This window comes from Pipistrellus kuhlii, unplaced genomic scaffold, assembly GCF_014108245.1.
Source record: "Pipistrellus kuhlii isolate mPipKuh1 unplaced genomic scaffold, mPipKuh1.p scaffold_m20_p_2, whole genome shotgun sequence".
Classification (NCBI taxonomy): domain Eukaryota; kingdom Metazoa; phylum Chordata; class Mammalia; order Chiroptera; family Vespertilionidae; genus Pipistrellus; species Pipistrellus kuhlii.
In genome coordinates, this window is record NW_023425515.1 from 16,395,090 (window position 1) to 16,415,365 (window position 20,276).

Here is a 20,276-nt window from a genome sequence, read left to right on the forward strand (position 1 = left end):
GTGTAGGCTATATTTGGACCATAAGACGCAGGGACTTTTTCCCCCCACTTCTGGGGGGAAAAAAGTGCGTCTTATGGTCCGAAAAATACAGTAGATGGGAAAGTATTCCCTGAGTAACACAGTATTAATAACTGATATTTATGGTATTTTTGCCTTTTCTAGCTAGTGTCAGAAGCAATATACTTATTTTTTTAATGCAGAATTTTCTGCCATGATAAGAATAGCCAAATAAATATAGTGGTTGTGTATTAATTGGTTTGTGATTTGTCTTGACCTCTTTTCCCTTTTGACCAACATCTGGCATAGCACATACTAAAGTGGAAGGGAGGATAGGGTCAGAATACAAGTGGAATTAATATAATTGTGAGATCCTACTTGACCAAAATGGAATTGGAGTTAATTAAAAATCAGCTTTGTAATTTCCTCATAATATTCTGGTCCTCCCTAATTGATTATTAATTATCTGTTAATTTTTAATTTCTTGAATAAATGGCTTGATAAAGATGTTTACTTTTCCCCAATGGCTGAGTTGTTTTAAGTCCTTGTATTGAGTATAATTTAAATTTTTGTAAGTGGGCAAAAAATCCAGTCTGATTGGAACTGTTGTGCTTTAATATGAATATTGTATTGGGAAAGCTGTTTAAAAGGTAGAAAGTGAACAGATCAATATATTTTCTTTTTTTCTTTTTTTTTTTTTTTTAAAAAAATATATTTTATTGATTTTGTATAGAGAGGAAGGGAGAGAGATAGAGAGTTAGAAACATCGAAGAGAGAGAGTCCTCGATCAGCTGCCTCTTGCACACCCCCAACTGGGGATATGCCCGCAACCAAGGTACATGCCCTTGACCGGAATCGAGCCCGGGACCCTTCAGTCCCCAAGCCAACGCTCTATCCATTGAGCCAAACCAGTCATGGCTCAATATATATTTTCTTCTAGCTGACTCTGGAGTTACCAAAGAAATATAAGGAAAGATATATAAATCAATCTGCCCTATATGATAGAGCTAATATGCAAATGGTTGTCACACCCTCACGCCGTTAAGGCTCAGACACTCAACAATGGGGAGATAGGAATTGGAACCAGCCAGGCACAAATGACCTGGTGAGAGAGGAATGGGGATCGACCAGGCTGCGGCCCGGGAGAGGAACAAGCCACCCGCCCAGTGGCTGCATCTGCATCCCAGGGTAGGGAGAAGCCTCCCGCCGCACGGTCCGGGCACCAGAGCCGCCACTGCGGCCAGGAGAGGGATAAGCAGCCCACCCCACGGTCCGTGGTGCCAGCCTTTGCCTCTGTGGCTCGGGCACAGCCACCCGCCCACAGTTTACCTGCGGTTACAGCCAGCTCGGGGGAAGCCACCCCGGGTCTTGGGTACCTGTAGCTGGCCAGAGGGAGGGAAGCCCAGGTCCCAGGTGTGGGGTGAGGCAGAGGCTGTTCGGGTGATCAGGCCAGTTAGGGACAATCAGCTAGGCAGAGGTGCTTAGGGACAATCAGGCAGGCAGGCAGGTGAGTGGTTAGGAGCAAACTATTCTGGATTGTGAGAGGCAATTGGACATCCCCTGAGAGGTCCTGGATTGGAGAGGATGCAGGCTGGGCTGAGACACACACCTCCCCCCCCCCTCTGCTCCCCAGTGCACAATTTCTTGCACCGGGTGCTAGTCTATATATAAAAACCTAAGCAGCTGGAACTGGTTTGGCTCAGTGGATAGAGTGTCTGCCTGTGGACTGAAAGGTCCCAGGTTCAATTCTGGTCAAGGGCATGTACCTTGGTTGCGGGCATATCCCCAGTAGGGGCTGTGCAAGAGGCAGCTGATCAATGTTTCTCTCTCACTGATGTTTCTAGCTTTCTATCCCTCGCTCTTCCTCTCTGTAAAAACTCAATCAAATATATTAAAAACAAAAACAAAACAAAACCTAAGTAACTGAACAACCAGTTGCTATGACATGCACTGACCATCAGGGGACAGGTGCTCAATGCAGGAGCTGTCCCCTGGTGGTCAGTGTGCTCCCAAAGTGTGAGCACTGTCCAGCTGACCAACGGACAGCCAGATGCAGGGCTCACGGCCATTGTGGCAGCGCAAGCCTCTCTCAACTGTGACTGACTGGGTGTGAGCCTGCAACAGGTGCAACAGGGCAGGAATGCCAGGAAGAGTGGCAGGCGGCTTTGGACTGCTGGTTTCGTTCGCCTGGATCCCGCAGGCCAGGGATCCAACAGAAACCGGCAGTCTAACATCCCCCTGGGGACCCAGATTGCAAGAGGCGCAGGCCAGGCTGAGGGACCCCACTGTGCACACATCCGTGCATTGGGCCTCTAGTGTTTATATACAAATGTGAATAAATATTTTATTATTTCTATTTTAGATACAAGAACTGTTATTAAAAATCACTGGTTTTGCCGAAACTGGTTTGCTCAGTGGATAGAGCCTCGGCCTGCGGACTGAAAGGTCCCGGGTTCGATTCTGGTCAAGGACATGTACCTTGGTTGCGGACACGTCACCTGTGGGGGGTGTGCAGGAGGCAGCTGATCGATGTTTCTCTCTCATTGATGTTTCTAGCTCTCTATCCCTCTACCTTAATCTCTATAAAAAATCAATAAAATATATTAAAAAATAATCACTGGTCTTGAAAACAGCTTTACCAGACTTCGTTAGTTGCTAATTATTATGGTTATCCACTTTGATTTAAAAGAAATACTGATCACTAAGAATATGTCAAATACAAAGTAAAAACTCTACAGTAGATATTTTCTTCTATAGGCAAATAAGCAAGCATTGTGTAGCAAAAGGCTTGTTTTCCCCTGTTAATGTTTTCTGAAAAGCCAAATGGTGATTATGAATTTGACTTGGATAATAAGTAACTTATTTTTAGGTTTTCTCACTTAATATTCAAAAGATATATTTTTTAGAAGAGCCTGTATCCTAATTGCATTAAACATTGGAAATTGACTGACTTTTTAAAAATATACCTTTGCCCCAGGATGTAATTTATTGATTTCCTTTGCCAGAGTAGTCAATATTAATTATATAGCACAACTTATAATTAAGTTAAAAGGATTTTGGTATACTGAGAGGCATTTTAACATCTTGTAACGAAGAGTCTTGCAGGAATTTTCCCCCCACCCACTTATAGTAAAATTGATCTGGAAAATGCTTCCTTAATTTAAGTGGTAGAGGCTCTTCCTCTGCCGGCCTGGTCACCCCTAACTGCCCTTCCCTGCCAGCCTGGTCCTTTCCAACTGCCCTTTCTTGCAGGCCTGGACTCTCCCAACTGACCTCTCTTACTGGCCATCTTGTGGTGGCCATCTTGTGTCCACATGGGGGCATCCATCTTTGACCACATGGGAGCAGCCATCTTGTGTGTTGGAGTGATGGTTACTTTGCATATTACTTTATTTTTTTTATTTTTTATTTCTTATTTTTTTATGTTTTATTGATCCTTTACAGGGAGGAAGGGAGAGAGATAGAGAGCTAGAAATGTTAATGAGAGAGAAACATTGACCAGCCGCCTCCTGCATACCCCCCACCGGGGATGTGGCCACAACCAATATACATGCCCTTGACCGGAATCGAACCCAGGACCTTTCAGTCTGCAGACTGACGCTCCACCACTGAGCCAAACTGGTTTCGGCTGCATATTACTTTTTTATTAGATAGGATAGAGGCCTGGTGCACAGGTGGGAACCAGCTGGTTTGCCCAGAGGGTGTCCTGGGCCAGGGTGAGGGTGCCTGTGGGGCGGCCTGGGTGAGGGGCCTGTGGTGGTTTGCAGGCCAGCCACGCCTTCCGGCGACCCAAACTGAGGCCCTGGTTTCTGGGTTCTACAGTTGAAACTTTGTAGCCTGGAGCAGAGCCAAGCCTTTTGCTCCCTCCATGGTGGCAGCCATTTCTGTTGGGATTTATTTATCTTCTATAATAGAAACTTTGTAACCTTGAGTGGGGGCCTAGGCTGGCCAGATGTACAGAAAGCTTGCCTTTCTCCATTGCAGGGGAAACGCAAATCTCCTGCTCACTCTGTGGCAGCAGCCATTTTTGTTGGGATTTATTTATTTTCTATAATTGACACTTTGTAACCTTCAGTGGAGGCTTGGTCTGTCAAGGGCAGGCCGAAAGGTTGGCTTACTCCATCGCCCGGGAAACCCAAGCCTCCCTCCTGCTTTCCATGGCCTCAACCATCTTGGTTGGGTTTATTTGCATATCTACTCCTGATTGGCTTGTGGGTGTGGAAGAGGTATGGTCAATTTGCATATTATTCTTTTATTGGATAATTTCTAGAATGTGTGATTTTTCATTCTTTATAATTTCATTGGGGTTTTTTTTTTATTGTTGTTCTTTTGGAGTTCTAAGAAACATCTTTATTACAAGCACTTGATTTTCTTACACACTTCCACAGGTTTTGTCAAATTATTTTTATTTACAGAATTTCTGTCTTTGTTCTAAACCTAATATTTAAAGCTTTGGCATATAAGGTAGATAAAATAGGGGCTGATCTGATGGGGGTAGTAGACCTAGATTCCTACAGGGATTTCTTTGAGGCATTTAGGACTTTGGGATTTTTAGAAACCCACACTGAAAACAATTTCTTTAATTTAAAATAGAATGTTAAACAAAAATTTAATAAGATAGCAAATTATCTTTATTACACAAAAAATTATCCCCATCTCCCACAAACACATAGGATAGAGGCCTGGTACATGGGTGGGAGCTGGTTCTTCAACTCGTTGCACTTTAAAAAAAATTTATTGATTTGAGAGAGGGAGAAACATCAATTTGTTATTCCACTGTTTTGTTTTTGTTTACTGATTTCAGAGAGAGAGAGAGAGAGAGAGAGAGAGAGAGAGAGAGAGAGAGAGAGAGAGAAAGAGATTGACTTGCTGCCCCACCCACTTATGTTTTCGCTGGTTGGTTGTTTGTATGTTGCCCTGACTGGAGATACAACCCACAATCTTGATTTATGGAGAGGATGTTCTAACCAATTGAGCTACTTGGTCAGGGCCTCAACTCCTTGCACTTTCAACCTTAAGTTGTATAGTCAGGAACAAAAAATAAGTATGAAAGCCTTCTGAATAGGTGACATAGCTTTAATCTTTACTGCAAGCCATTGGCTTTATAAACTTTATGGACTTTAAAATTGTATAGAATTCCAACAGCTTTGGTTATCTTGATCATTCAGGATAGGGCAGGATGAAGAGAACCTCCTATATAATAAAAGCCTAATATGCTAAGTATCCAGTCCACCAGTTGGTTCAATCAATCAAAGCATGATATGCTAATGACATGCTAAGGTTGCTCAACTGTTTGCTATGACATTGCACTGACCACCAGGGGGTAGACACTCCAACAGGTAGGTTAGCTTGCTACTGGGGTCTGGCCGAGATAGGACATCCTTGGAGCCATCCCACTGTCCCTCTTCCACTAGACAACCTCCTGCATCCCTCCCTGGCCTCGATCATGCATCTGTAGGGTCCTTTGGCTTGGCCTACACCCTCTCACAATCCAGGACTCCTAGAAGGATGTTGGAGAGTCAGTTTTGGCCCAGTCCCGCATGCTAGGCTGAATTTGTGCACAGGGCCTATAGTTTAAAATAAAAGTCTATACTAGTATATGGGTTTTGAACAAATGAGTTTAATTAAAAGACCAGATTTTTTGCTTATCCTATCTCCATAGCACAATCTTCTGCCAGCTTTCAGATTGTTCCTTTGGGGCCACAGATTAAACAGGTTGGAGGAATTTATACGTATCTAATTTTAATACCACAAATCTTCTGTTGTTTACTATAGCCTTTTCTAAGCTCATATTACTTTTTAAATTGAACTCAGATGAAAGTATTAGAGAAATTTACTTTTAACAGATGAATTAATTAAAGTACACTAAATAGAAAATCTGCCGGTGTTTAATGGAAATTAACCTCAGGTCAGATTTTTAATCTAGTTTTGTTTTATAACTGTCTCTCTTAATTAACTGTATAATTATATAATAATGCCAAGATATCTACATTTATCAAACTCCTTTTTTTTATTTTTTGGTCACAGACCTAATATATCCTGAAAATAAAGAATATAATTATGAAATGAGGGTAATTAAGAAAGTAGCTATTGAAATAGTTTTCTTTTGATTTATATTAACATTTTATCTTTGAACAGATGATGAATAAAGTATTTGGAGGTACTGTGCACAAAAAAAATGTTAGAGAAGATGGAGTCTTCAGTATTACCATGGATAACACATGCTCATTATTCAGGTATTACAGTTTTTTTTACATGAATAAGAATAGTAGTAGGTTAATTTAAAGTTGTGATTGTTATGCTTCAAAATTGAAGACTATAATTCAGTATTGGATAAAGGTATAATTGTCATAGTATTTATTTTTCAATTGCTTGGCAGAGGAGGGGGTGATGTATACTAGGAGTAAAGAAAGCACTTACCATGTAATTTAAAAACACCTCTGCAGTCTTGGACACCTATTTGGGATTGCATATTGTGATTCCAACATTTGTAGTTTTCCCTCATCACTCTTTGATGTAGAGTGTGATTCTAAACATGTATGCCAGATGTGGCAGATGGATCCCGTTGTAAACTGTCCCACATCTACCAAATGCATTTATATACCTTTCCCCACCACATTCTTGTTGTTACTTAGCAATCCACCTATTTGTTGGACTCATTTCTTAATATGTGCTTTGTTTTCCCCATAACTTTATCTACATTGAGCATAACTGTACCTGGTATGCTGTTTTTTAATAGTGTGACTTTATTCACTGATTTTATTGCTACATAATAATATATTAGGTGTATGACTTTAAAATTGGTGAATTCACTAGCTTCCTAGAATTATTTATCTCTGCTTTACTAAAAAAAAAAAAATAAATAAATTGCTGAGTTTTCATTCAGTTTCCTGAAAGACCAGAAAATTTAAGTGTTAGTCACTTGCTTTCTTTTTTTGTTTTTTTCCACGTTTGAGGTTAAGCCCATTTTTTGACCTACATTTAATATTCTTTTATTGGCTTTTTAAAATAAGGGGTAGAAAAAATTTGAATTCTAGCAATGTTGCACTATTACATCTTATTTTTATTTTCCTGATCAAACTGTAATTTCATAAGTAAAAGAAAAAATTTCCGGTTATGTACAGCATGGTGACTACAGTTAAAACTGTATTGTATAAGTGAAAGTTGCTAAGAGAGTACATCTTAAATGTTCTCACCACACACACAAAAAAATGGTAACTACGTGAAGTGATGGATGTGTTAACTAACCTTACTGTGGTTGTTTCACTGTATATATAATTACGTGGTGCACCTTAAATTTGCAAGATGTTTAAGTTAATTATATCTCAACCCATTAATCATGTCTTTAATTAACATATTTATGTGGTATATTTTCCTTTTTGTGTCTTTAGGGGCCTTCAGAAGGAAGAAATTGTTTTGCTTACTCATGGAGATAGTGTAGATAAAGTAGCTGATGGATTCAAGGTTGTGGCACGTTCTGGGAACATCGTGGCAGGTGAAAATTCTAAAATTTTGCAGATTTAAAAAATTTTATTTAAAATGTTTCTTATGAGATACTGTTTTTGATTTTTCTTATTTTTAAAAGATAACTTAGATGTCATAGGATTGATCATTCTTTAATTTGTGAAGGGAATTTAATATTAGAAGGCTTATCTGGAAGTCACTGGTTTGCTCTGAAATACTTTTAAGAATGTTTATCCTAACGAGTTTTTCACATATAAAACAGCAGCTATACTTTTATAGCTCAGGAAAAATTTGAGAACTGTCCATCTTTCTAGAATGCTATTTTTATAATTACCTTTTTAAATGCCTTTCTTAGGTATGCGTAGGCATGTATCTTGGATGGCTGCAAAACAGAATTTCTCTGAACCAGGGTTTCCCACTGGGTCAAATCCAGCAAGTAGTCCTGTTTTGTATGTGGAACTAAGGATGATTTTTACCTTATTAAAGGGTTATAATAAAAGAAATAGACTATACATGTGTATTCCTAACATTTTTACTATCTAGTTCTCTGTAGAAAGCTTGTCAACCCATACTCTGAAACAGTTTTTGTTCTGTTTTTTTTTTTTTTGAATAAGAGGATTTTATTTTGAATAAGAGGATTTTGCTTTTCTGGCTGTTTGTAATCACTTGCTTACTTGATAACTATAATGTAAACAAGTTACCAGTAATTCTGGAAAAAAAGAAAAAAGTGGGTTAATTAATAAGTTTTTTTTGTTTGAAATGCCATATCTAAATAAGTTGAAAAAAGATTTGTCATTGCTAAAATGAATTGAGTAAACTGCCCTCAGTTACTTATCAGGATAATATACTAGCATAAGAATGATCAAGAATGGTTTTTATAGTGATGTTTTTATTTTATGTAAAAGATAACAGTGGTAGGTGGCTTATGTTTTTTATTCATTCAGCAAATATTTGAGTATCTGCTATGTACCATAAACAGTTCTAGGTGCCAAGATACAGTAATGAACAAAATGGACAAAATATTTGTTTACTTTCTAATGGAGGGGAGGAACAGACTAAACAGACTGTATTGGTTATTAAGTGCATTGAAAAAATAGGTGAAGAAAGGAGTGTTGTAGAACATGTGTGATTAAGGTTGTTTTATTAGATATTCAGGGAAGGTATTTCTGTAAGATGATATTGGACATGAAGGAAGGAAGTACAGACCCTTCTGGATATTTGGGGAGAAAGGAAAGGGCAGTACAAAGCTTCTGAGATGGGACCATGTTTGAGGAACAGCAAGGAGACTGGTTAGAATTGGGTAAACATGGGGAGAGTGTTAGTAGTTGAGGCCAGAGTGGTTACTGGGGACCAGAACACAGGACCTTTGAGGCCATTATGAAACCATTTGCTTTACTCATAGTGAGGTGGGGTTAAGGAGAGATGTGATCTGATTTCAGGATTATCATGACTATAATGAGGAGAAAAGACAGTCAAATGTGGAAGCGGGGAGGCTCACTAGAAATCTATGGTAGTAAATCAGAAAAGGAGACAATGGTGTAAGGAACAGTGTGGCAGTGATAGGGAGTAATTGGGGTCTTATAGAGATCTTGTACATATTTTATTAGATTAATACCTAAGTATTTCATTTTTGTGGGGGTGTTAATTGTGTTTTAAATTTCAAGTTGTTGTTCTTCACTGCTGGTATATAAGAAAAAATGAACTTTTGGTATTAACTGTATCCTACAGTCCTGCTGTAATCAGTTATTATTCAGGAATGTTTTTTATTGTTGATACTTTCAGGTTTTTTGCATAGACCTGGGGTGAGAACATGGTTTATTTTGGTTATCACGCTAGCTTGAATGGCTAGAATAGAGAATGAAAGGGAGATGAGAAGTAAAATTAATTGGACAGTAGCTATTTAACGACCACTCTTTGTTTAATATAAAGGACTTGGACTTTGTCCTGTAGTCAAGGAATCAGCAAACTACAGCCTCCTGCCAAATTGGGCTCACTGCCTGTTTTTTATAACCTGCAAGTTAAGATCGGTTTTTATGTTTTCAAATGGTTAGAAAATTTTTTTAAAGAGAATTATATTTTATAATGTGAAAATTAACTGAAATTCAGATATCAGTGTTCACAAATAAAGTTTTATTGGAACACAGCAGCATCCAATTCTTAAGGTATTGCCTATTGATGCTTTTAGTTGCTTCAGTGACAGTAAGGCCTACAAAGGCTAAAAAGACTTAGTACTCTGGCCCTTTCTAGGAAAAATTTACCCAATCCTGCTTGGCATAAAATTCACAAAATTTGTGGGATACCCCGATGACTGTGTCCTTCTGGAGTTTTTGTTTTTCAGATTTGTTCTTGCTGAGCCTCTAGCAATTCACCAGTTGCGTTCAGGTTTCCTACATCAGCAGTTTGCACCCATGGGTTTCTGCTATGTTAAGTTGACATTCTCTGTATTCACTGTCAGTCTCTCTAAGGGCAGTAGTCAGCTTTTTACTTCTTGTTAGGACATAGTGGCATCTTAGCTTTTTATATTTCAGACTGGAAATGGAAGTTGGACTGGATTCTGACACGTTTTGAAGGGAGAGGACTTACTTTTGGGATTGCATGTGGAGTGGGGATGAGGGTAGGGTCATGGCATTTCTGTTTACCTGATGGGGAAGATTGTATAAGTTTGGGTTTGCATATTTAATTAAAGATGCCTTATTAAAAATTAAAATGTAGGTATGAGTAGACAGTTTTATATATGAGTCTGGACTGGAGAGGAAAGAACTGGGCTGGAGGTACAAATTTGGGAGTGTACCAACAAATTTGGGTAGAATTTAAGGTCATAAGAGTGACATCACTCAGAATGTACAGAGAAGAGATTTAAAGGCTGAGTAGTGGGCAATTGCATGTGTGGTGAGGGATAAGATAAAGAGGAACTAACAAAAGATTCAGAACTAACAGTGAAATAATTAAGTGAATCGCGAAAGTAGTGTCTTTGAAGTTAAGTAAAGAAAGTGTGAGGTACTTTGGTATAGTAGATGAGTATGAATTTCGGAGTCTTCCGGGCCTGTTTTAACTACGTAACTAGTTGTGAGTTCAGGCAAGTTTCTTGATATCTCAGAGCCATAAGTGGGTAATACATGCACATGTGAAATATCTATAGTCTAACATCTGCTGCCTAGTAGTTAATCAGTAATTGTCAGAAGCACATTAGTCCAGTTAGTGAAGTTATATTTGTGGTTAATGGTACACTTGAAGTATTCTGTCTGGTCTAATATATTAGGTTCTTCTCAGAGAGAAAATTGGTACCTGCATATTCTAGATGGAAGCCAAGAACCTAAATTGAGTTATTGTATTTAATAGTCAAGATATTGAAGCAATCTATGTGGAGAAGTGAGGTTACTATTAAATAATCTCTGTAGGACTTATTTTATTATCACATAGTTCACTCATTGCTGCATAAGGAAAGACTTTTATAAAGAAAGATCATGATAATAGAATTTCTATTATTTTTTCCTGTTGCTTAAAATCCAGCTAACTCATATCAATTTTCACATTTATTGAGGAAGAAATAATTAGGAATTATTATAAATACTGGTGGAGTCTTTTCAGCATGAAAAAAATTGAATTTGTGATTATTTTTTCTGTAAAGGTATAGCAAATGAATCTAAAAAATTATATGGAGTACAGTTCCACCCTGAAGTTGGCCTTACAGAAAATGGGAAAGCAGTACTGAAGAACTTCCTCTATGATATAGCTGGGTGCAGTGGGACCTTCACTGTGCAGAACAGAGAACTGGAGTGCATTCGAGAGATCAAAGAGAGAGTAGGCACATCAAAAGTTTTGGTAAGCAATTTACATCTGAAAGTCTACAAATTTATGTAATAATTCTAGAACTAAGGGCTGGCTTCCTCAACATTATAGCCCTTCAGTGTTGCCTGGGCTCATGCGCTTTGTGAGTTGTACTGTTTGAGAGAGCTTTTACAGTTCCATACATTCCTGTGATAACAATGTCTTAGGTAACGATAAACTGATTTTTATCTTTTACATTTCACCCTGTAGGTTTTACTCAGTGGTGGTGTAGACTCAACAGTTTGTACAGCTTTGCTGAATCGTGCTTTGAACCAAGATCAAATCATTGCTGTGCACATTGATAATGGCTTTATGAGAAAACGAGAAAGCCAGTCGGTAGAAGAGGCCCTCAAAAAACTTGGAATTCAGGTCAAAGGTATTGATGACTCCCAGAAAAGTTAATTTGTGCGTCAGGACTTTTTAATCAAATCTAGCCTATGGTCTAAGTAAGCACATTGTCTTAACCAAGTTCAGTTTTCCCATTAATCTCAGGGTTGAAAATGTTTATTTTTATTTTTATAATTTTTTCTGGTTCAGGAGGGAATACCAGAATAAATTTTAAAACTGTTGCTTACTCCTATTATATATAGATAAAAAATCTACCATTTTCCAGTTGTCATCATTTTCTTCTACACATTCTGTTTCTTTTTTTTAAGTTATCTTTTCCCATCCATAATACTATTTATGCATGAGAATAACCAAGCCTTCCTATAAAGGTATGTCTATACAGTTTATTTTGCAAACAGTAAGGCTTATTTATATAAAGAAGAGTATTGAAAAGTTTACAGTCACTTTTTTTTAAAGGCAACTAATCAACTTCTTAGGCCATAACTATATTTACATTTGTGGAAATCTTAAAATGAAAACAAAAACCAACAAGATGCAATCAGTAGTTATAGTGAAATCATGTTAGTAGTTTAATGATGCAAACCATATATATTACGGAGTTATTTGAAATCATTGCCCAAAGATTGAATATAAAAATGAAGCCTTGTAATTAAACTTGTTGTGAAGATGGGTCTATTTCTCTTTTCAAAACTTCACTAAAATGACAGTATGAGTATAAAACAAGTGTAATGTCACAAGGAGAAAGAACAGAGAAGGGAATATGGGACTAAAGGTTTCAACAAAATGTTGGAAAGTGGAAAGCAGATTGATAAAGCAGATTGTCTCTAAGCTAATAAAGTTTAAACTTCATGACCCTTTACAAGTCAAACCTTTTCCAAAATCCTGGGAAGGACCCTAGTATTATCTTCAGATGGTCATATGTTTTTACGAAATTTGCAAAGTAAGAAATTTTAATAACTTCCAGTTAATTAAGTTAACACTCTTTTCTCTAACTTGACCTTTGTTGGGTGGTGGTTGAGTAGCTGTGGGCATTTTGGGATTAGGCTAAGAAAAAGTTGAGTAAGATCTATTGCTAGTGGTGGGTCTTGCCTTCAATTTGTAAAAAAAACAAACACAAAACAACATCTGGGAGAAGCAATAAAGTGAAGCACAAAGGGAGGTATGCCTGTACATATGTTTTATATATTTCATTTCATGTTAGCTCCCCTAGTATTGCCTTGTGATCTTTTTAAATACTTAATTTGTCAATTCTATTTCTTTTCTTTTTTCATGTATAAACCCTTCTGTTTTGTTTTGGTTTTTTTAAAAAAAAATTTTCTTGTTATTTTTTATTGATTTCACAGAGGAAGTAAGGGGGAGAGAAAGAGAAACATCAATAATGAGAATCATTGATCGGCTGCCTCCTGCACTCCCCCTACTGGGGATCAAGCCTGCAACCCAGGCATGTGCCCCTGACAGGAATTGAAACTGGAACTCTTCAGTCCACAGGTCAACGCTATATCCACCTAGCCAAACCAGCTAGGACTCAATTCTATTTCTTGAAAGAGGCTTCCAAATTATAAAAATTTTTAGCCCGACAAAAATTGCATTGTTCCTGGTAACTGACATAGTAGAATAAAGGACTCTAAAACCTTGGTATGGGGATGAAGGGAGAAAGCCAACAAAAAGCAATACTTCCGGGGAGACTCAGTAATTAGAAGCATTGGCTTCCTTGTGGTTCCTGGTTCTCTGGGTGAGCCTAAAATAGATTGGTTGGAAATCTGGGAAGCAAATTCTTTTCCTTAATGTGGGAACAAAACTGCTGTTGTCCCTCCCCATCAGAGGACTGGCTTCATTCTTTATCGAGAGGCTAAACAGGAGAGGCTTTGGACTTTGGCAAATTAATAATGCCAGGCATAGTTGAGAGTGAAAGTAAGATTTTACATTAAAAACAGTAGGATTAAGTAGAAATGTTTGAAGTGAATAGTGACTCTCTTATCCCACCTCAGAAGTAGTTGTAGGGTAAGAGAGTGGAGGTGTCTTCTCTGGAGTAAAGAACTTAAAAGAAAGACCCACAAATTTACTGTATGTTCCTCAGTGAAAAAGCAAGCTGCCTTGCTACCTTACAGTGAAGCCCACCAGTTGTTCTTTTTACCAAACTAGAAGCACAATGCATGGATTCATGCATCGGTGGGGTCCTTCATCCTGGCCTGGGCCCTCTTGCAATCTGGGATCCCTCGGATGTAGTAGTGCGTGAAGCGGAAGGCGACCAGAGGAGCCTGAGCCCTGGCCAGGTGTTGTGCTGCTTCTGCTCATCCCTGCCCCAGTGAACCTGCTGCTGCCGCAGCTTGATTACGCTGCCATGGAGGTGGGAGAGGCTCATGCTATTCCAGCTGTGCTTGCCAGCCATGAGCCTGGCAGTCCGCATTGAGCATCTGCCCCCTGGTGGTCAGTGCATCATAATGACTGGTCGTTTGGTCTCTTAGTCTTTTATATGTATAGACTAGAGGCCTGGCACACAGATTCGTGCTTTGTTGGGGTCCCTCGGTGTGGCCAGGAATTGGGCCAATGCCACCTGCAGTTCCTGTCTGCCTCGGCCTTGCACCTAGTCAGTCCCAATTGAGAAAGGCTTGCACCACTGCAGTGGTGCTTGCCAGCTGTGAGCCCTGGTTCAGGCAACTGTCAGTCAGCTTAGAAGTGCTCCTACTGTGGGAACCCACTGACCACCAGGGGGAGGCTCCTGTGTTGAGTGTCTGCCCCCTAGTGGTCAGTGCTCATTATAGCATCTCTTCGACCAGTCAGTCAGTTGCTTAGGCTTTTATATATAGAGGTAGAAATCTTAGTTGGTTTTTGAAAATCTTGTGCTTAAATATTGATATTAAGGGACAGTCAAGAATCACTAAATGTATGTTCAGAAATATCAGTTTCTCAAGAGACTAGTCTATGTAGTTCTGAAAACTTTGATCACTGTACATGAACCATTGCTTTTAATTTCCTTGGGGCCATGATTTTCTGCTGTTACTTTTGCCTGTTCTGGCGATGCACTGAGTAGGGGATAAACAACCAGCATAATTTATGCTATCGTGAGCCTAGATCATTAAATGTCACAGGATTCAAAAAAAAAGTTAATTTAGACTCCATTAATCATGGTTTATTGATTGTTCTGAAATATGTAGGCAAATTAATGGGAGATCAAAGGACCCATCTTGGTTTTCTTTCTGTAGTTTGATTTGTTAGTATGATATTTAGAAATATTTTTTAAAAATGTTAAAACACGTTTCTGCTCTCTTTCCCCAGTGATAAATGCTGCTCATTCTTTCTACAATGGAACAACAACTCTACCAATATCAGATGAAGATAGAACTCCACGAAAAAGAATCAGCAAAACCTTAAATATGACAACAAGTCCTGAGGAGAAAAGAAAAATCATTGGGGATACTTTTGTTAAAGTACCTTTTTAATATCCTCAATATGTAGTATTTTTAATATGAATTTTAGTATTTTCTTTTCCTTGCCATTATATCAAATGACCAAATTTGCTACTAACTAATTTTTATTTTATTTTTGGATAAAAGTTTTACTGTATATTACTACTATGTAGACTAATAGTATAAACTGTTTTATATTTTAAAAACATATATACTTATGTTTTGCTATTGATTTAACTATTTTAAAAAATAGGTATTTTCAGTTGATGTTAGACTTTTAATATTTCACTGACTATTTTTTAGCTTTTGAGTGGGAATGTCTGCATACCTTTTTGAATCATGTTATAAAGCATCTTCTTTTAAGAACATAAGTTGTTAAAGGAGTTTATTTTGGGAGTTGGATGATCTTTTTTTTATGTTTTCATAGATGTGTAGGTTACCTAGAAAAGTGGGCTATAAGAGAGGGGGAAAAAACTCTGGTTGGTACATTTCATCCTTTCAATATTGCACAAGGACTTTGAGAAATTTAGCTGAAAGTATAAAATTTTGCTGTCTTTTTAAAAGTCATCTTTTAAAAGGCTCCTTTACTCTTGTTGGTTATAGATTGCCAATGAAGTAATTGGAGAAATGAACCTGAAACCTGAGGAGGTTTTCCTTGCCCAAGGTACTTTACGGCCTGATCTAATTGAAAGTGCATCCCTTGTTGCAAGTGGCAAAGCTGAACTCATCAAAACCCATCACAATGACACAGAGCTTATCAGGAAGTTGAGAGAAGAGGTAGGTAAAAACTTATGAAACTTTCCCATAAGCCTTTTTCTTCTTCCCTTAACCATTTTTAAGTGTGCATTTTAGGTATATTTGCATTGTTGTGAAACAGATTTCTACAATTTTTCATGTTGCAAAATTGAAAATGTACTGTACCTATTGAACAACAGCTACTGTTTTATCCCTCTACCCAACCCCTGATAACTACCATTCTATTTTCTGTTTCAGTGAATTTTACTACTTCAGATAGCTTATATAAGTAAAATCATTTTGTGACTAGCATATTGCACTTACCATAGGTCCTCAAGGTTAATCCATGTTAAGACGTCCTTTCTAAGACTGAATAATATTCTGTTGTATGTATGTACACATTTTGTCTATCCATCTATCTGTCAGTGGACATTTTGGTTACTTCCACTTTTGGCTATTGGAAATTATACTATGAATCTGGGTTTGGGCATATCTCTTGTAGACCCTGCTTTCAATTCTTTTGAATATATGCCAGGAAGTGGGGTTGCTAGATCATGTAGTTGTATTTTTTTTTTTAATGTTTTATTGATATTTTTTTTGGGGGGGGGGGGTGGAAAGAGAGGGAAGGAGGGAGAAAGAGAAACATCGATCAGTGCTCTCCTGCATGCTCCCAAGTGAGGATTGAGCCTGCAACCTAGGCATGTGCCCTTCCTGACTGGTAATAAACTGGTGAACTCTTGGTGCATGTGAGCCACTCTTATCTGGGCAAGATCATGTAGTTGTAGTTTTTAATATTTTGAGGCTTTCTTCATGTTTTCATAGTGGTTACACCATCTTACATTCCCATCAACAATACCAAGAGTTCTAATTTCTCAAAATCTTGCCAACACTTGTTATTTTCTGTTGTTTTGATAGTAGCTATCATAATGGCTATGAATTATGTCTCTCTTTATTTTGTGCTTCTTAGTGTGTAGTGGTAACTCATTGTGATTTTAACTTGTATTTCCCTAATAGCTAATGTTGCTAAATAACTTGTCATGTGCTTATTGGCTATTTGTGTATCTTCTTTAGAGAAATATCAATTCAGATACTTTACCCCTTTGAAAATTGGTTTATCTTTTCATTGAATTGTTCTTTATACAATATATTCTAGTTACCAGTCTTTTATAAGATACATGATTTGGCTGAAACCAGGTTGGCTCAGTGGATAGAGCGTCGGCCTGCGGACTGAAATGTCCCAGGTTTGATTCTGGTCAAGGGCATGCACCTTGGTTGTGGGCACATCCCCAGTAGGGGTGTGCAGGAGGCAGCTGATCATGTTTCTCTCTCATTGATGTTTCTAACTCTCTATCCCTCTACTTTCCTTTCTGTAAAAAAAAAAAAAAAAAAAGATACATGATTTACCTTTTGTGTTGTCTTTTTACTTTCTTGATGGCATCATTTGGAGAGTTTCAGTTTGAAACACTAGTATATATTTAATTTTCCTTGTATTCTAACGAAAACTATATCAGAGATAGGGGAAGATTTGCTTTGATTTATTTATATTTAAAAGGTTTATATTTAAAATGTGTTTCAAAGGGAAATAAGGTCACTGAAATGTTTATCTAATGACTATAAGCATACAGGAGGAAATGAAGTTTTAAAAACTGATTTTTAAATCTGAGGTAAAAGACAATAGGGAAATCTAATAATTTATTACTCTTTGTTTCCATGTGATTTTGGTTACTAATTTGTGCTAATTGTTTTTTCCCCCATATAGGGAAAAGTAATAGAACCTCTGAAAGATTTCCATAAAGATGAAGTAAGAGTTTTAGGCAGAGAACTCGGACTTCCAGAAGAGTTAGTTTCCAGGCATCCATTTCCAGGTAAAATTGAAATTGAATTGTTTGATTTGTTCTTAGACCTTCATGTTGAAGAAAAATCAATTAAGACAATTTTGAAAGAATTTATTATCACAAGGAAAATATAACTTGAGAGAAAGAAAAAGGTGTGTAGGGAACAAACATTTTTTTTAGTTTCTAGTCATTTTGCTACAAAATTTACAAATACTGTCTTATTTGATCCTCACAATAGAAGCTATTTACAATGATGATATATCAATTATATAAAAAAAATAAATTTTCCAGTCAGTAAAACTGGAAAAAAAAACTTGAAGTGGCACATGGATATTAATTTTTGGAGAGGTTTTATATTTTGGGAGTAGGGACATTTTTATATTAACATTTCAAAATAATTTTTAAGTTATTATTCTTCACTTTAGGTCCTGGCCTGGCAATTAGAGTAATATGTGCTGAAGAACCTTACATTTGTAAGGACTTTCCTGAAACCAACAACATTTTGAAAATAGTAGCTGATTTCTCTGCAAGTGTTAAAAAGGTAATTAGGTTGGATTTATATAACTAGTGGCCTGGTGGACGAAAATCATGCACCCAGGGGGAGGCCCCTCAGCTCAGCCGGCACCCTCTTGAAGTCAGGGAGCCCTCTGGGGATGTCTGACTGCTGCAAAGGTGGGAGAGACCCCCGGTACTGCACTTGCCAGCCATGAGCCCGGCTTCTGGCTGAGCAGTGTTCTCCCTGTGGCAGTTCACTGACCACCATAGCTCCTGTGTTGAGTGTCTGCTCCCTGGTGGTCAGTGCACATCATAGTAACCAGTTGTTCTGCCATTCAGTGATTTGCATATTAGCCTTTTATTATATAGGATGGGAGTTTTAAACAGGCTCAACTAATCAGTACAAGGAATTGAATGGATTCTTATCGTACTCCAGAATTTACAGTGGTTTTATTAGGGTTTCATGATTTGAAAATTCAAAGTAATTTAACTTTTGGAATGACTATGAAGAAAATATTCTACATAAACACTTAAAATGCAGACTCCTATTTTTCAGTTATATAGCAGATTGGTTGCCCTGAATCCTTAAAAATGCTAGAAATGAAAAGGTGTTTTGTTTTATTTATTTATTTATTTATTTATTTATTTATTTTTGCTTTGTTGTTGCTCCTCCCCCAAGTTTTCATATTATTATTATTCTTTTTATTGTTTTTTAAATGTTTAAAGTATTACATACTAGAGGCCTGGTGCATGAAATTCATGCGTGGTTAAGGTCCCTAGGCCTGGCCCGTGATCACAATTGATTTGTGGGACGACTGACCAGCAGGGTGATTGGGGTCCCTATTCACACCCACCTTGGCCTGGAGCAGCCCCAACCCCAACCACAGCAGGTTGATCAGGGGACCCTGCTTGCACCAGCCTTAGCTGGTTTGGCACCACCCACTCGCCACCCCTGACCCCCACTGCTATTCATTGAAGCCTGAAGGTTGGGAGCAGCTCCTGCATTTAGGGTCTGCCTCCTAGTGGTCAGTGAGCATCATAGTGACCAGTCGTTCTGCCCATTTGGTCGATTTGCATATTAGGGTTTTATATAGATAGATATAGATAGAAATCTCCTTTTTCCCCCATCGACCCCTTCCTGGCCACTCCCACCCCTGAGGACAAGCCCCCACAGCCCCAGGGTCCAGGCATTGGTTATGCTAATGTGCATGCATACAAGTCCTTTGGTTGATTTCTTCCCTCTGCGGTTTGATGGTCTGTTTGGTATTTCTTTGTCTCAGGATCTTTTTTGTTAATCAGTTTATGTTGTTCATTATATTCCACAAATGAGATCATGCAATATTTATCTTTCTCCAACTGGCTTATTTAGTTTTGCATAATGCTCTCCAGGTCCATCCATGCTGTTGCAAATGGCAAAAGTTTTGTCTTTTTTATAGCTGTTTAGTATTCCATTGTGTAGATGTACCACCCTTTTTTAATCCACTTGTCTGCTGATGAGCACTTAGGCCGTTTCCAAATCTTAGTTATTGTAAATTGTGCTGCTATGAACATAGGGGTGCATATATCCTTTCTGATTGGTGTTTCTGATTTCTTGTGATATATTCCTAGAAATGGAATTACTGGGTTGAATGGGAGTTCCATTTTTAACTTTTTGAGGAAACTTAATACTGTTTTCCACAGTGGCTGCAGCAGTCTGCTTTTCCCACCAGCAATGAACAAGGGTTCCTTTTTCTCCACATTCTTGCCAGCACTTGTCATTTGTTGATTTGTTGATGATAGCCATTTGGACAGGTGTGAGATGGTACCTCATTGTTGTTTTGATCTTGCATCTCTTAGGTTATTAGTGACTTTGAGCATATTTTCCTGTGTCTTTTGACCTTCCATATGTCCTCTTCGAAAAATATCTACTTAGGTTCTTTGCCCATTTTATGATTGGATTGTTTATTTTCCTTTTGTTAAGTTGCGTGAGTTCTCTATAAATTCTGGAGATTAAACCTTTATCATAGATAACATTGGCAAATATGTTCTCCCATGCAGTGGGCTTTCTTGTTGTTTTGTTGATGGCTTCTTTTGTTGTGCAGAAGCTTAGTCCCATTTACTTTCTTAAAACATGTTTTAAAATATTCTATGTGTGTTATAAGAAAACAAGGGGAATTATTTCAGCTCC

At 38.0% G+C, this 20,276-nt stretch overlaps 1 protein-coding gene across 2 annotated transcripts in view; it reads left to right on the plus strand.

Annotated features, from left to right (window-relative positions):
• GMPS (guanine monophosphate synthase) overlaps positions 1–20,276 on the plus strand; it is a 39,987-nt gene that overhangs the window by 12,195 nt on the left and 7,516 nt on the right. For both annotated transcript variants that reach the window (XM_036444722.2, XM_036444721.2), the window contains exons 4-11: positions 6,136–6,233; positions 7,389–7,492; positions 11,090–11,283; positions 11,500–11,665; positions 14,914–15,065; positions 15,648–15,821; positions 17,539–17,644; positions 18,040–18,155. In XM_036444722.2, the coding sequence (XP_036300615.1) occupies positions 6,136–6,233; positions 7,389–7,492; positions 11,090–11,283; positions 11,500–11,665; positions 14,914–15,065; positions 15,648–15,821; positions 17,539–17,644; positions 18,040–18,155 (1,110 nt within the window). The remainder of the gene's footprint in view (positions 1–6,135; positions 6,234–7,388; positions 7,493–11,089; positions 11,284–11,499; positions 11,666–14,913; positions 15,066–15,647; positions 15,822–17,538; positions 17,645–18,039; positions 18,156–20,276) is intronic.